Source organism: Cnephaeus nilssonii (genome assembly GCF_951640355.1).
Source record: "Cnephaeus nilssonii genome assembly, chromosome: 22".
In the NCBI taxonomy this organism is placed as follows: Eukaryota; Metazoa; Chordata; class Mammalia; order Chiroptera; family Vespertilionidae; genus Cnephaeus; species Cnephaeus nilssonii.
The window spans coordinates 17,521,458-17,538,092 of record NC_137093.1 but is presented as its reverse complement, the minus strand read 5'-3'; the positions used below and the strand labels follow the sequence as shown (position 1 = coordinate 17,538,092).

Here is a 16,635-nt window from a genome sequence, read left to right as displayed (position 1 = left end):
AATCGTTGTACTGCTGATATTTGGTTCTGTTGACTAATGAGTTTGCCGACCACTGTCCTAAGGGGAAGGGAGGGAAGCAAAAGGATCAGTTCCTAGACTTGTACAGCTCTGTAGACCATCCATCTATTAGAAAAGCTGGGATTTCCTCCTTTCTGTCTACCGGGGCGGGCAAAAGTAGGTTTATGGTTGCGAGGATGCGAAACGCAGAGTTTATCCTTGTGTTATTTATTAATGGTTGTATTAGTTACCATATGAATAGCTGCAAACCTACTTCTGCCCACCCCTGGATTTTATAAAACCCACATTCTTTGTTGTGGTATTTAAAGTCCTCCATAATCTAATTCCACCCCATCTCTCCACTCCTACCTTCTCCTTTATAGGCACCCCCCCGCCCCAACACACACCAAAGTATTTCACTTTCCTTGAACTCTATCTTCCTGTGTAAGGCCTACCCAACCTTCAAAGCCACCGTCCAGGCCCACCCATCCACCTCTGCCAAGACGCAGCGTGGGTTATGTGAAGAAGAAGCAGGTAATCCGGAATCAGAAACGCTTGGCTTGAATCCCAACTCTGTCACCTCTTCGCTGTCACCGCGGGCAAGTTACCTGGCTTCTCTGAACTTGAATTTCCTCCCGAACAAAACGGTCATGTGGCAACGTGGCTTCCCACGGTGCTTTTGTGAGGATTAAATGCAAGCGTGTATGTGAAAGTCCTTTGTACACAGAAGGGACTGTGCAAATAACTACTGGCGTCAGGTCTTCCTAGTCCTCCATCTGAAATTGCTCTTTCCTCTCTCCAGGCTAATGGAACACTGCATTCCTCCCCGCCCCCCCCCCCACACACACACACAGCTGATCCCCCTGCTAGAACCCCAAGATTGTCTCTTGCCACCAACATTGTCCCTTGACAGCACTTAGGCACCTAGTTCAGTGCCTGCACGACAGTCATGCGACAGACCTTCCTAACATGCGCGATTACTGATTTCTATTAACATGGCAGACATCAGTTTATGATGCCAATGAGGCCAAGGTTACAGAGTCCCTCGAGGCCGGCTAGCTTTGCATAGAAAAGGGCTATTCCGTAGATTGTCTAATTCTGTCAAAATTCCAAAATATTGGCCCTAAGGGTGACCGTGTGAGGATAGACAAACCCCATCCATTGCCTCTGGGTAAACAGCTCAAAGCACACAGGCTGATGGTGCTGGCCCTATCCGGCCTGTGGAAGCATTAGAATGACATCATTTCATCCCACTGATGAATTAGCCCGTGAATGGGATAGAAATGTATAGATATAAATCAGAAAAGCAACAGAAAATGAAACAGGGTGTGGTCTCCTCCAGAGGAAAAGACACCTGCACAGCTCTGAGATGACAAAAAAAGTTACTATGGTTGGTGCAAGATTTTGTGAGATTGTGTCTGTGTGCGTGCGTGTGTGTGTGTGTGTGTAGTGGCCAATGTCCTTTAGCCTTCTCAGTTTGTCACAAAACAACAAGCAAAAAAAATGGACTTAGAAAGACTGTTTTAAGTACAAGCCAAAAATAGAAAGTCATGTTTTTCAAAACAAAAATGTTATTCTATATTTTCATAATGTAGCTGGTTGTCTAAAATGAATGAAAATAGCAGCTTTTCCATTCTAACCCTACATAGTTGGTTGCTAATCTGAAAAATCTGTCTATTTAACTTCAAATAGAGTGAGTTTTCTCCCAGAGAACACTGGGACTTTGCTGAAGGCCTGAATGTTGACTTACAATTTAGGCTTTTTTTTTTTTTTTTTTTGAAGTTTGAGGTAGAATAAAGTCCTCCGTCCATTAGAAATGCTGCCGAGTTGTTCATCATAATAAAATTTTCCCCCTTTTTTTCTGGAACAACTCAGTGTTAACATAAGACTAATGTTAAATTTCTAAAAAATAGGCTTGGTTTAAATCAACCACTTTTTTTCAACCACTTTTTTAAACCAATGCTAAGTTAACTGATTAATCCCAAACTGAAGACTTTGAAATCCTAAATCTTATTTAATGTGGTGTTATTTAAGATCCACTCACTACATAGCCTGGAAGGGGAGTCCATAAGATATGTTCTAATGCATTGGCATGTATCATTTTATACAGTCAACTTTCCATTATTAAAATTATTGAAATAAAAATTCAGCTCACCTGCCCTGGTCTACAAAGGAGCCTATTGGCTATTTAAGTAAAATGCTATATTTCTTATTGTCTTCTGATAATGGAGACCTTGTTTGTCTACAAGAAAAGAAGGATTTATTTTCGAAAACAGTTATGTAAAAATCCTATCTGAAAATTTGAAATGTTTAAAGTCTGAAAATAATTCAAGGTGGTAGTAGTACATTTTTCACTAAAGAGTACAAAGTGTCTTTATTCCAAAGTGTCAAAATTCTCCATGATTTTTTAAAAGCCTCTCTTTGTCTCTGTCTGTCTCTGTCTCTCTCTTAGGCACACTCACACACAACATACTCACACTGCCTCCAGGATTCTATAATCCATAATAATGTAATGAAAGTGAATGAAATCTTCATGGCATGAGTGGAAATTACACTAGTCTTAGGGTCAGGAGCCCTGAATTCTCACCCTGACTCGGTAGTAATCTGTGTGACCTTGAATAATTCATTAAACAACTCTAGGCCTTAGCTTCCCCACCCATAACATGGGAATAGGGAGCTAAATATTCTCTAAATTTGCAAACCTGTAAATTGGAATAGCAGCAGAAGTAGAAGGAAGCTGTTTTGTAGAAACTATTATTCTTTAAACATTTTTTAAATTGACTTCAGGGAGGAAGGGAGAGGAAGAGAGAAACATCAATGATGAGAGAGAATCATTAACTGGCTGCCTCTTGCACGCCCCACACTACTGGGGATTGAGCTCACAAACTAGGCACAGTGCCCTTGACTGGAACCGAACCCAGGGTCCTTCAGTCTGCAGGCCGACGCTCTATCCACTGAGCCAAACTGGCTAAAGCATAGAAATTATCCACAAAAATATACCAAACCATTACCAATTCGCCATTGGGTACTTCCTGGGGACAGATACAAAGAATCGAGGAGATATGAAGGTAAAAAGATGTGCGTGGGTGTTCACTCTGCAAAGTGAAGACAGCATCCCTCTTTGAGGACGCAAGTCAAGTCTGTTCCCGAGCCTTCCTCCCTCTGCTGCTTTCCCTGCTGGCAAGCACTGCCCGTCAGCGACAACCTGCCCTCCTAGGCCTGTCTGGCCCAGAAACTCTCTGCTGCTTTGCAGAACCCAACTTTCATCTCAACCTTTCTTTCCCGTTTTGCTCTCCCATCATTCGCTGGCTGTGTGGTGCTGTACTTTCCAGAGGTAAAGGATGCAGACCGAATTGCTCTCCTCGATTGGACTTTGCTCAAAGCATCTTCCCTGACCATCCTGGCTGATACAGCCGTATCACTTTTTATCCCCTAACCTGCTTTACTATTCTTCAGAAGCTATATAACCTCTAGCCATATAATTATTTATTTGTGTGCCTGTCACCTCCACTGGAGTGTACATTCCAGCAGGGTTTTGATGCCTGTTTTATTCTCAACACATAAAGCATGAGTTTTGAGCCTGGGGACATTAGAAACACACAGTTCATATTTGTTAACTGAATGAAACATGTATTACGGTAAATCCAGACCTACGATCTAATTTCCTAACCAATCAAACCCCAAAAGACCTATCGCCAAGGAGAAATTCAACCAATGTGCATGCAACTAAGGTGCAGACTTTATTGAATCCTTACTGTGACTTATGTGGGGGAGCTACTTTGGCCCCATTTCACAGATGAGGAAACTGAGACTCAAAGGACCAAGCGCCTTGCTGTAGAGCAATCAGCAACATTCTAGCAGAGCTGAATGTTGGTTTCCTGATTCCAAGTCTGCTGTTCGTTTCCCTATGGCATTCCCCACGTCTGCGTCTTCTTGGATTGTTTCGCCATCTTTTTGCTGGCACCATGGGCACTGAATCAAGCTTTCACAGATGAAATATTAAGACGCGGTTGAAGACTGCTTGGAACGAAGGTGCAGTTTTTGAAACCAGGTCATTTCTTAGAGCAGCCACCAGTATCATGTGCTTTTCAACACTGATACTATCACTGTGGGGAGCAGGGGCGGGGTAGGGTGTTGTTTAATATGCAGGTTAACTGTCTGTGGCAGCAAAGGAGTAGAATGCCCCCCACAAACTTTGGTGCTTCCCCAACTAGAGGCCCGGAGCCTTCCCAGGAGACGGTCATGGAAATGAGAGGAAAACGTAACACAGAATGACTTATTGTATCAAGGGCAGTTAAGATTGAGGTTTTGGAATCCGATAGAATTATGCACGAAGTAAAGGGCTTTTGCAAAAAAGTCTTCTGCAAAGACTTTTCTGGCATCCTGGGCCAAATACCTCCTCAGTGCCGAGACTGACAGGGATTTTGAAAGAGAGACCCACCTTATATTTGAGGGAGAAAAAATGTGCAGGTGCATAAAAATCACATCCCAGAATTACTCAAAGATGGTTTTTCCAGGCCATTCCAACGGGGAACACCCTTTCTGGATTTGCGTCTGCAGATTAGACATGACATACAGATCTCTCCCTGTACATACAGATCTCTCAGACCTTGTCAGTACAGAACTGGATTTCACAGGCATCCAGTACACGTTCTTGTAAGAGCATAGGACCATCATATTTTAGGAATAGAGAGGGTTGGGAAAGATACTATGGTGGAGGTAATTTAGTGCCACGCTTTCATAACTGCAAAGATTTGGAGGCTCAGACAGATTTAATGAACTGCATTCTCGCGGAGACCAGAAGTTAGCTGGCCTCTTCTTATCCACGCTCCTCTCCAACAACAACATTTAAACCACTGTGGGAGTGGGGTCCAGGAACCCCAAGATCTAGAGGTCTCACATGAAAAAGAAACTGTGGCTTTCACACAATTTAAATACCAATGCATACACTCAAGGACTCAATCCTTCAGCACTTCGGGACTGGAGCGGCTACTGCTCTGTGTGTGTGTGTGGGGGGGGGGGGGGGGGGAGGGGTCTGTAAAGCCAGGTCACCCAGATGAGACCAGGGTGCTCCTGTGGAGGGTGTGCGGAGGGACTCGCAGGCTCTCACCACCCACATGGAAAAAGAAGACGTTCACTCACATCCTTGGCATGAAATGCCAGGGTCTTGGCCTGAGCCTGTGCTCACTGCCCGCCATGCCAATCCCTGTGTGTGTGTCTATCTAAAGAGATTAGCACATCCTGGGTACAGACCACAGCTTCCGCCCTTTGCTCTGGGCCTGCCTTAGAGGTCTGAGCATCGTGGAGAAGAAATTGCTTCACTTCTCCTTCCAGTGTCCACATCGGACCCGGAGCCCTGTTACCACTCTTTGGGATCAAAGAGGTGCCTTCTGGGTAAGTGGAAAGTGTCCTAATGAGGGGTGTGGGGGGGAGTATGCTAGAGTGCAGCATCTCATTATTAAACCAGGGACACAGGACACTTGCAGGCACACACACCAGGCAACGTGAAGGAAAACAAGCATGAAAATATCTCTGAGCACCACGCCCTCCCTATAGGAATCCTCCCTCACCCACTCTGCACCCACACACTTGAAACTTGAGGAACCCAGGCTCACACAGGCACCCTTTAACCCATCACCATCAGTTATCTCATCTCCAGATTTCTTCTGTTGGTGCTTTCTACCTAAGTCAGCATATCTCAAACTTTCAGAAAAAAAACAACACACACACACACACACAAACTTAGAAAATAAAAAACACTACCCCACCCAAATGATAAATATCTCTTGAATTCTTAGCTTTCTCATACTCAGCCCCTGAGCCTGAAATTGATTCCTTTGGGTTCTGGGGGAATGGCGGGCTCTGCCAGTCCTCACCTCAGCAGCCTAATAGTTTTTCCAGACTGACTGCCGCTTGGGGTTGCACAACTGCCTCGCAGCCCAGCGACTCCTAGTCCCATTCATTCCCCTCGCGCCTCTAAGGCCAGTCGCTTTAGGGGGTGTCCCTCCTTTCTGCTCCTCGCCCCACTTCCCCTTCGAGAGGGAGGAGGCCGTCAGCCCTTCTGAGGTCGGGACGTGAAACCCGGACCCTCAGCCCTCCCTCCGGGGCTGCACTTTGCAACCTAACCCGGGCGCAGGGTGCGGGGTGAGGGGCAGGGGTTGGCCAACCACCTTAGGAGAAGCGGCTCTTGCCCCTGAGCAGGCGCCGACCCGGGGCGGGACGGGGAAGCCGGGCGCGGGGCGCGGCGGGGACCCGGGCTGCAGGGAGACGTCCAGCCCCGGCGGCGGGGGGAAGCGGCCAGGTCGGCCCGTTAGTCTCGGGAGCCGCCGCCTCTGAGCGCGGAGAAGCGGCCGCAGAAACGCGGAGAGGAAGAGAAACCGGGCTCTCTGACAAGTAAACAGGGCTTCCCTCTGGAGGAGCCCGAGCCCAGAAACGGTCACTCGCCCTCCGATCCCCCCCCCCCCTGCAACCGATCCACTTGCCCGCCCCCCGGGCCCACCGGGCGGGGAGGGACCCGAGCTGCTGGCGGCTGCAGCTTCCGCCCCCACCGCCTCCAGCCCCGAGGGAGGGAAGCCGGCCGCGGACCGGTACCCAGAGCCGGCCAGGGCGCCTGGTTACGGGTGGAGGTGATGGACCCGCGGAATCGGCTCCTCGGCTCCTACCCGCGCCCGGGATCCCCCCGCCCCCCAGGATTCCCACCGCCCTCGCCCGCAGCCGGATGGCAGCGCGGAGGGAGGGGGCCTGGGGGCACCGGGTGCGGGGGAGATTGCCCTGGGACGGGGAGCCGGCGGGGTGGCCCCGCTCGTGAGACTTGCCACCCGCGCGCGGGGAGGACACGCAGCGGAGCCCGGCGCGGAAGCAGCGGAGAGCGGCCACGTCTTCCGGGACCCCGGCGCCCGCCTGCCGCCCCGCCGCCCCGCCGCCCCGCGCCCACCGGCCGGTCTCTTACCTTAATAGTCCCGTCCATTGGGCCAAGTCTGCAGTCGAGCCCCCCAATATTCCACACATTGACCCGGTTACAGCCTGACCTCGCAGCCCCTTCGGATCAGCCGGGCGCGGCCTCCTCGGCGCCCTGGGCCCTCCCTGCGTGCCCCCCTGCGAGCGCCCTGCCCGCGCGCCCCTGCGCACGTTTGTTGTTGTAGCGGATTGAAAAAGAGACAGTTTAACCGGATGAAACTTTTTTTTCAGCTAATTTTGGGAAGTGACTTCACTTTGCGAATCGGGAGGAAGTCCTATCTCTCTCTCTCTCTCTCTCTCTCTCTCTCTCTCTCTCTCTCTCGTCTAGCGCTTTCGTCTCTCTCTCTCCTCCGTCTTCCCTCCCCCACACTCACTCCCCCCCTCCGCCGCTCCTGCTTTTCGCATCACACACTATATAAATATACACGGAGATGCCCAGATGCATCCACGCGCCGCGCACACAGGATACTGGCTCCCGAGCGATAAGAACGGGCTGGGAACAATGCCCGGGTGCGCGCCCGGCGCCCGTGCCCGGACTCCCGCAGGCTGCATCCCCCAGCACCTTCCCCCCAAGTCCAAACCCAATCGCCTTTGGCCTCCTTCCTTATCCCGGGCCGTTGGCCGAAGGTGGCCGTCCTGACTCATTCACTTTCCGTTTCTTCCCACAGATAGGTTCATTAATGTTTTTTCCAGCCGGAGTCAAACTTTTTTTTTTCCTTCTTTTTTTTTTGGGGGGGGGGGAGAGGAGGATGGGGGCGGGAGCGCTTCCTAGGGCTGGGGAGAAGCTGGAGCCTCCTGCCCAGGACGATCCAGACGCAGACCGAGGCAAACCAACCATTACCGAGTGCATCCAATGGGAATTTTTCCACTCGGCGCTGGGCTGCCTGGAGGTGGCCAACTCCCGGAGCCGCTCGCACCCGGGGCTGTTTCGCGGGGACGCCGGCCTTGGGGAGCGCGGACTCGGCACTCAGCGCTGGGGAGCAGGGGGGCGCCCCCCTGGCGGCGCGCTTAGACCCTCTGCTCCTGGAGAGCTCCCGGCGCCCGCCCGCCGGCTGAGCGCTGGGGCTGGGGCCGGGGCCAGCGACACCCCAGGCCACCTCCCGCGCCCTCTAGGGTCAAACCCTGGCGCTAACCTGGACGCGATGGTCCCAGCCCGGGCACCGCGGCCAGAGCCGCCTACGCAATGCCACCCGCGCCCAGGAGACCTACACTCGGGCGGGGCGTCCCCTCCACGCTGCTCAGCGGGTCTCCAGAGCGCAGCACCCCACATCGCGGCCCAGACTCAGACTCCCGCCCTCCCCCCCACCCCGACCCGTGAGACCCCGGGACCAAGTCCCCACTGAGCGTGAGATGGCCTCCCGTTGCCCCTCTGGCCGTACCCCGCCACCCAGAGGCCCCCGGACCCCAGCAGCTCGGACGCGCGCTCCAGCGGGGGCTCAAAGAGGGGAACCCCGGGCGCTTTCGGCCTGACTCCCTTCGCCCCGACATCCAAAACAGATTACCTTGTCCACGCTCTCCGGACCACGCTTTGGACTTTTTCACTTTTATTTAAGAGTCCACCCGGGGAAGGAGGAGGAAAAAAAAAAATCCAGAGGAGATCCGAGCCAATCGAAAAGAGAAAAAAAAGTTGCCGAGGGGTGTCCGCAGCGGCGAAAAAGGTGACTTATTAATTCTTTATTTCTTCAGGAGCAATTGAGCCCCAGAGCTCTCTCGCCTCCCTCCCTCCCTCCCTCCCCCAACCCCCCTCTCGAAATTAGTCTCATCAATTCAGCTCCAATTTTGGGTTCGAATACAGACGAGGGTCTGAACGTGACCAGACCAGGAGTGGCGGGTGCAGCCTGCCAGCAATTGAGACTCGGTGTTTGTATGGGGGAGTAGGGGGGGGGTTAGGGGTGGAATGAGGGCCGGGCTGCCCCCCCTCCCCACCTCCTGTCTGCTTCTCAATCCAGGGGTCTGCTCAGGGGCTCCCCTGGGACCGCCACATCTGGTTACCGCTAGCGGGGTCAGTCCCCCCCCTTTGCCTGGGGCCACCAGTTCTGGAGTTCAATTAAAAGAAATCAGGTTTAACCCTTTCCTCCCCTCCGCCCAGCCTCCCGCCCCGCTCACTCTTCCCCTCCAGTTTCCACATGCTTTCCAGAGAGGAAAGAGGTTAAAGGGAAAGGAAGAATGAATTACATCCTTTCAAACCCCAAATTGTTTCCTTTTCAGCCCAGACTCTGCCGACCTTCAAACAACAACGGGGGCTTTCAGGAGGGTGCGGGGGAGACCGGCTTCCCACTGGGAGGAGACCAGAAACCTGGCACCCCCAGGCCACATCACCCCTCTTTCAGGCAGAGAGGACTCCACCTCCACCATCAGGAGGCCCTCTTCCTGGTGCCGGGCAAACACTGAGGCCATGAATGGCCTCCCCACCCCAGCCCCATGCCCTCCACCGAGGGCTGGAGAAGACTCCTCTGTGGCCAAAACATTGGCAACGGCTCTCTTCCCACCTTCTGTTCGGCCTGGACCATGGCAGGTTGCGTTCACCTATTGGATCAGCACAGTGACCCCCACATCTCTAGCGCCCCCAACGCCTTTTAGCAGGAGCCGCCTTTCCCATGGGGACTGCTCCCTAGGGAACTGGATTGAAAGGACTGCCCCCCTGTTTTAGCTCTGGGACTCAGTAGCACTTTCTCTTTCTGCCTGTAAGACCCAAGCTATGGCAACTTCATCATTTTGAAGATGGGGGGGGGGGGGGTTGAGAGGAGCAGCTGGCACAAGCATAACTGTCACCACTTTGTGACTCAAGGACTAGCATGAGGGCCACGCCTTTGCCTACTTACCAGGGCCTTCATGAGGCCCTCCTGTCCATCCACAAGGTTCTCGGTCCAGATAAACCAACCTTCCTCCAACTCTGAACAGCCTTTGAGGGAATGCGAGACACACACACACCCCCATCCTGTGTTGACATGCTGGTGGGCAAGCATGCCCACTTATGTAACTCTGGATTTGAGGCTCCACTCTCCTGCTGCTGCTTTTGTAAATCCCAAAGGGGGTGGGGGGGAAGCCCTAACCAAACACAACAGTAAACAAGTCTGCCCCGTTTCATGTGGTTTCCACCAGACATCTGGAAAGATGGTTTGATCCTGGCAGCTCGCATTGTTTTCGCGAGCAGCCAAAGAGAATATTTCGAATGTTTGCATTGAGACAAATTGATAGAGAGCCTGCGGTGAGGCCTGCTGCAAAGGAAGACTGTCCCGGAGTTGGGAAGGGGTGGGGGGGAGGCTTGCCCTTCCCTCTCCCTGTCTGTCTCTCTCCTCATCCCACTTCTGGCCTCACCCCTTTCTCCCTCTCCCCTTTTCCTGCCTTGCCCGTCTCCTCCTGGCCTAGCTGGGGACGGCTGACTTATCCCAGCCCACACACTCGCACACACCCTCTTTTCTGGCTTACCAGAAGAGACTGCGCTGCCTCTCCCTTTCCCAGACTGGGCAGGGCCGCTGACCAGGAGCGGGTGCTGGCTGCCACCCGTGCCCCGTCCACCAGCCCCGCCGGCTTGGCTTTCAAGTCCAAGTCCAAGTCCGGGGAAGCTCACAACCCACAAAGCGGGTCCAGCATTTAAAACGAAAGCTACCACCTGGGGAGGAGGGATACCCAGACCCCCTCACATTTCTAGGTCTAGGGTCCTTTATGGAAAGCATGCCTATGGGTGGTGTGGGGGGGGTGAATATTTCCTTGGAACTTTGGTGAGGTGACTTGCCGGACACCCTCCGCCTCGGACAATATTTGCACAGATGCGGAAGTCCCGCTTCCCCCGGGGAGGGGAGCGGGCGGCGGGTGAAAGGCGTCTTGGCTCGCTCAATGTCAGCCCTTTTGACCCGGTCAAGGCTTTCCAGACGCGACTTCCCGGGCTTCTCCGAACCTGCCCTGAGTTTGGGGACGGGAGGGCGCGACAAGCAGAGCTGGGTCCCTGGGGTGCCCCTCCGACTCCTGGACGGTCCGTCCGGGCATTTGAAACCCTGAGCGCTGCCGGGGGCTGGCGGAGAGACGCCGGGCCCAGCCGAGCGTCCCGGGCGGATCCTCCCCCCTCCGCCCGCCCTCCTCGCCTCCCCTCCCTTCTAGCGGCCGCAGCGGGTTTGCGAGCTGGCAGGCGGGGCGGGGGTGCGGGGGAGGGATGGGCGAGCGAGCGCCAAAACTCCAGACTGCACAACTGCAGCTTCAAGTGTCTGGCCCCTCGCTCGAGGCCATAATTAATTTGAGATTTATTTTTATTGGAGAACTCGAGTCTCGTCTGACCTTAGCCAAACAAGGCCGCCCGAGCCGCCCCTGGATGCGCTTGAATGCCGGGGCGTATTTCTGCAGGAAGGCTCTGCAGGCGCGCCTGCTTTGAATTTGCTGCTCAGGCTCCAGCTACTCACAGTGGAAGGAAGATTTAGAGCCTCTGCTCGCCCGGCCCGCTCCCCGCGCTCGTTCCCGCCCGAGCGCCGAGCGGGTTCCAAAGGCTACGTGGGGGGCCGGGCGGCGGGAGGCCGGGGGCGGCCGGGGAGGGGAGGGTCTCCGCGCCCAGGCCCTGGCGCTCAGGGCCGGGTCCCCAGACCACACGGCGTCCAGGAGGAAACCCCCAGGGAGCCCGAGGTGGACCGGAGGGCGCAGACTGACGGGAGGTGGAGGACCAGCCAGGGGCCGGGACCCTCACCCAGGGGCTGCGTCTGGATGGGGGCCCTGCTCCAATCTCCATCTGCCCTGCCCGCCGGCCGCCCGCCGCGAACAGCGGTCATTCGGAGCACAGACCCGTGTCCCTGAGATGCCGCTTGGGGACCTGCGGGCCAGAAGCTGCCGCTGGGCGGGTCTCGGCGGCGAACATTCTAGGGCGATCAGCCTTCTTTCCTCTGGTGGTGGGGGTCGGGGTGGGGGTGGGGAGGTGTCTCGCCCAGAAGGCTGCAAAGGCTGCACCCGAAGGCTGGTAGGTGGGGGAACGAGAGCTAGGGATCTGGAAAACTCTTAAAGAAGGAAAATGAAGGACCCCCGCCGCCAGTCTAGCATGGGCCGGGAAGGGACCTTCAAGGAGTGCCCTGAGCGCTGGGGATGGGCAAGTGTTTTGCCCAGCGCTGGCACCGTGTACGTGTACCATGAGGATTACTCTGGGGGTCTCTGGGCGCTCCACCCCTTATCTGCAAGTGGCCCGTCCTGGTTGAAGGCTCCTTGGGTGTGAATTCTGCCTTTGCACTTCCCAGCTCTGTGGCCTTGAACAAGTTCCTTAACCTCTCTGTGCCTCAGTGTCCTTGCCTATCCGTAGGCTTTATAATAGGACCTGCCTTAAAGGGCTCTTGTAAAGATGAAATGAACGTTTAGCACTTGCCTGGCAGTCAGCAAAATGTTGCCCTTTATGATTTGGATCTTGGCTCTGCCCCCTTACAACCTGTGTTACATTAACTTCTCAATGCCTCAGTTTTTCATTTGCAAACTGGACTACCTCTTAGGGTTGTTATCAGCACTAAACCAGTTAGTGCAATGCTTAGAACAGGGCCTGGAGGAGGGACACTCACTCACTGACTCACTCACTGCCTGTCCATGTCTTAACCAGTCACCGGAATTCCCTCTCTCCCTCTCTCTTCCCATCCTCACATCCACCCTCAGGGCCCATCTGTGGGTGCCTCCCTGAGTATTCTGTGGGTTATCAGAACCAGACGCTGCCTGGGGGCAGTGGGCACCCTGAGCTCCCGGGTCCCTGCGCTGGGGCCCAGGTGCTTGTCAGTAACCTGGGAGTGGGGTGCCTGACGCCCAAGAGCAGGGGCTTGGCAGCCGGGGACTGTTTGTGCCCCTTTGGCAACTGGTCGGCCCAGGGAGCCGGCGGAACAGACCCAAGATTGTCCTGGCCACGCAGACCTTTCACCGTCATCAATGCACCCCTTTGTGCAACAATACAAACTTTGTGGCTGCTTGAAAAATCCATTTTTTCCCCTTTTAAAGAGCTCCCGTGAAGAGCGGCTCCCCTAGGGCCCACAGCTCTCGGACCCCACCTCCTTTTCCCCAACCCCGGCGCGCCCCCTTCCACCTCTTCCCCTACCTTCTCTCCCCCCCCCCCCCCCCCCCCCCCGCAAGGGTTTGCTTGCTCTCCAACTCTCGGCCTGGATCGGGTTCCTGGACTCTCACTTGCCCCTCCACCCTCTAGAATTCATACTCCTGGAGGTTTTCGGGGTCCCAGGGTGCGTGCAGACTGGTGGGGTCCATGTGGATGGGAAAGACTGCCTCACTCCCTCCCCGCCCGCCTGCAGCCCTGGGGCCGAGCTGGAAGAGGGAGCTCCTTAGCTGGGCTCCCAGTTCTAGGAGGGTGGGGGGAGGTAGGCTGCTGGGGGGGGCGGGGTACCAGGAACCGGAGCTCGCTCCAGCCTGTGTGCGCCCTGCCACCTCCTGGGAGCCCTCCGTCCATCCATCCACTTACTGACTATGGACACATGGGTTTCATCATTTTTCATTCATTCATTGCTGTTGAAACACTCCTTCCTGGCCAAGCCTTCAGACCTGGCTTCCCCAGTGACTGCAGACTTCTACCGAAGGTGGGGAGATGGGGGTGGGGGGAGTGCGCCTAGACGCAGGCTACCGGGTGGCAACAAATTTCCCTTTAGAGAAATGGGAGGGGGGTGGACGCACCAAGGATAAAACTCGAGGGTCCTCGCCCCATCGCTGTGGCCACAAGCCCCTATTCAGCGCACACCACCTGGGCGTTCTCGGACCCGTCACGCTGGAGGGTGGGGGCCACTCGTGGGCGGGGTTTGGGAAGGGGGCGGAGCCCGGGCCTGAGGGAGGTGGGAGCGCTTTTCCAGGACCGCGCAGGTCCTTCTCCTGCCCACCAGTCCCGGGAAGCTACCGTGGGCGGCGGGAGGACCTCAACGCGTCCCCACCCGGGGCCAGACCGCCGTTTCCGCACCCTCGGCCCGCCTCGCTGGCCGATTTTCATTAAACGTGTAACCCAGATGCCCTGGCCTCGTTTTGTTTACGTTCTTGGGAACTGTTGTGGAAAAGAAGAAAAAACAAAACAAAAACCACCCTTCGATTTGCTGTCAAGTCGCAATCAGCGCCTTTGAGGGCGTGGGTGGAGGGAGGAAGGGGGGCTTTCGGACGAGGTGGGGGGTGTCGGACGGGGAAGAGAGGCGCAGCGCGTTCATCCACCCGCGTACACCCGCGCACACTCACATCCTCACACAGACCCTTCGCGCGGAGCCTGCAGTGCGCCACGCGGGAGCGCACACCCAATGGGCCGACTTCTGGCGAGCCGGTCTAGGGGGCTTCCCTGAAGAGTCGCCCAGCTCAGCCACGTCAGGAGCCACCAGGGATCCCCGAAGGTCTGCGCCCAGCGCCCCGCCCCTGTGCGGACTGATCCCCCAGCCACCCCCCTTTCCCCGGGGTGCCGGGGGACTGGGAGTTATTACCTGTTTAAAGACGCTGTCAGGTCTTACCTTGACGTAAGACGACGTGTCGGGGACCGTCTGGAACATCCTGGGGTGGTGAGGACGGGTCGGGAAGGTCGCAGAACCAACCTGGGTAGGAGCAACCTGGGTCACCCAAAAGTGGAGCAAGGGTGATGCGGTGGGGGTGGGGGTGATGAAGAGAGAATGCTAGAGTTGGAGGCCTCCAAACCTCCTGGATCAGCCAGGGCGGGGGGGGGGGGGGTCCGAGTGGTCATTACCGGACGCCCCTCCCTGTGCCTTTGCCTCGCGGGGGGTGGGGGGGGGTTTCAGGCTAACTAAGGGATGGTGAGGACGGTTGAACCCAGCTCACAGTTCTGGTCTGTTCCCCACTATCCTGCAACCCTCTTCTGCCCGAAATCCGCCGCCCCGCCCCCCTCCCCCCGGGGGCCTGGGTAGTTGCACACCTGGCAGAGGAGATGGAGGCAGGTTTACCCACCTTGTCGGCCCAGGCCCCAGGAAACGGATATTCACAGAGGTGAACACGATGGGGCCCTTGGGCACAGGCCTTCTGCCCGACTCCCCAACACTCCTAGGACCCCGCTAGCGCCCGGATGCCCCCCCTCTTCCCTACTAAGGGAGCGCGTATGAAGACCCGCTAGAGGTTCCCGAGGTCCACCAGGCCCCTTTCCCAGGGTCCCCGCTTCTAAAAGAAAACGGGTTTGCAGGCACGGATAACGCGGCCTCCTTGTCACTGGCAGGGGAGATGGCATCTGAGATCTGAATTTGGGGGCGGGAGGGGGCCCCCCACAAAGGACTCTTAGAATGCCAGGTGCCTCTGCGGGCGTCTCCCCTGCCTTTCCAAGTCTGGCGACTGGTCCAGGTCCTTCCTTCTCTTAAACCATCTCTAACGTGGCAGCCCGCAGCTTCCCCGGCAGCCAATGTGTTTCTGATAAAACACTTTTCTCCCCACTAACACATTCCAGCTTTGGGGCTCCCGAAGCCACAACACACACACACACACACACACACACACACACACACACACACACACACACGAGTCAGGGACTAAGGTACCTTTCTCAGGGTCTCCTAGATTCCCATTCACTAACCTCCGCCCCTGGCGCCCGGGCTCCAACGTCTCCCCTGTTTACTTTCAAAGTTGGAGTGAAATTTGCAAGAAAAGAGCGGCGGGGGGGGGGGGGGGGGGGGAGGAGAGAAAAAGAAAACACTGGAGAGACTGAAAAAAAAAAAAAGAGAGAGAGAGCCCCCGAAAGCTTCGCATTTCCTGACGACAAACGAGAGCAGGCAGCGGGGGCAGAGTGGGGGCGCCCGGAGTGCGCATCGCCCCCAGAAGTCCCACGTAAACGAACACTCACCTTAGGCACCCTTCCCTGCTGAGCAGGCAGGAGCGCCACGCCGGCCCCGCCAGGATGTTCAAGTGCTCGGTGCGAATTCTCTGCGCCCACAGCCCGATCCTTGGCGGCGCGAATGGAACCCGCTGGAGTCAAAGTTTGGACTTTCTTTCCTGCACATCCAGACGCGGAGGGGCGGGGGGGGGGGGGGGGGGTCAGGCTCCGCGCCTCCTGGGGTGGGGGGAGGGAGGGGGCTGTAGGAGCCACTAAAGTCTGTGCGCCCTGCAGCTTGCCTCTCCGCCGCCTCTCCCCAGCTCCCCGTCCCACTCCCTCTTCCTCTCCCCCCCCCCCGCGCCGTCTTTTAATTCGATTTCCGTTTTCTTATCAATATTTCAACTGCCGTCTGATGGATTGTTTTATAGACAGCCACCCATCTGCCCCCAGCTGCTTTTCCAGGGGCCTGCCTGGGTTTCCAGGAAATGTCAAGGAACCCTGGAAACCACACACACTCATCACGAACGCGCAGGCGGCTCTGCGAAGCCCAGGGGAGCCGGGCGACCCAGGCCTTCCTCAGGCTGATGATTTCGTTCCAAAGGACGGACGACCCTTCGAATGCTCATTCCTCAGGCCTAAACGAGAGAGGAGGGAGGTCTTTGATTTTTCGGCTTCAAGGTCACTCCTTGCCTTGACTCGTCCTTCCCAGGAAGGATTCACCCCTGTGACCCACACTTTCTAGGCAGACTCTAGAAGAGCGAAGTGAATTGCAAACGTCAGAGAAATAACCGATGGGGGTGGGGGGAGGGGAGATTAATCAAAAAACACACACACATTAAAAACACCCTTGCTAAGGAGTCATGTCTGGGTCTTCAAATGTGCATTTCCTTGAAATTGGGGGTGTTGCTTATTTCTTCGCTTCCACGTGTAGACCTGGCCTGGAGTCCAAG

At 55.7% G+C, this 16,635-nt stretch overlaps 1 protein-coding gene across 4 annotated transcripts in view; it reads right to left on the bottom strand.

Moving 5' to 3' along the window:
- The window catches only part of FLI1 (Fli-1 proto-oncogene, ETS transcription factor), a 126,099-nt gene extending 110,235 nt beyond the window's left edge, over nucleotides 1-15,864 (bottom strand). The window contains exons 1-2 of one of the 4 annotated variants that reach the window (XM_079762585.1): nucleotides 15,716-15,864; nucleotides 14,361-14,468 (exon numbers count right to left, since the gene is read on the bottom strand). In XM_079762585.1, coding sequence (XP_079618711.1) covers nucleotides 14,361-14,426 — 66 coding nt within the window. In that variant the 5' untranslated portion in view covers nucleotides 14,427-14,468; nucleotides 15,716-15,864. Of the gene's footprint in view, nucleotides 1-6,946; nucleotides 7,323-8,456; nucleotides 8,589-14,360; nucleotides 14,469-15,715 lie in introns of those variants that run through there. The other 3 variants (XM_079762586.1, XM_079762588.1, XM_079762587.1) reach the window with 3 other exon arrangements.
- Between the last annotated feature and the right edge of the window lie 771 nt (nucleotides 15,865-16,635).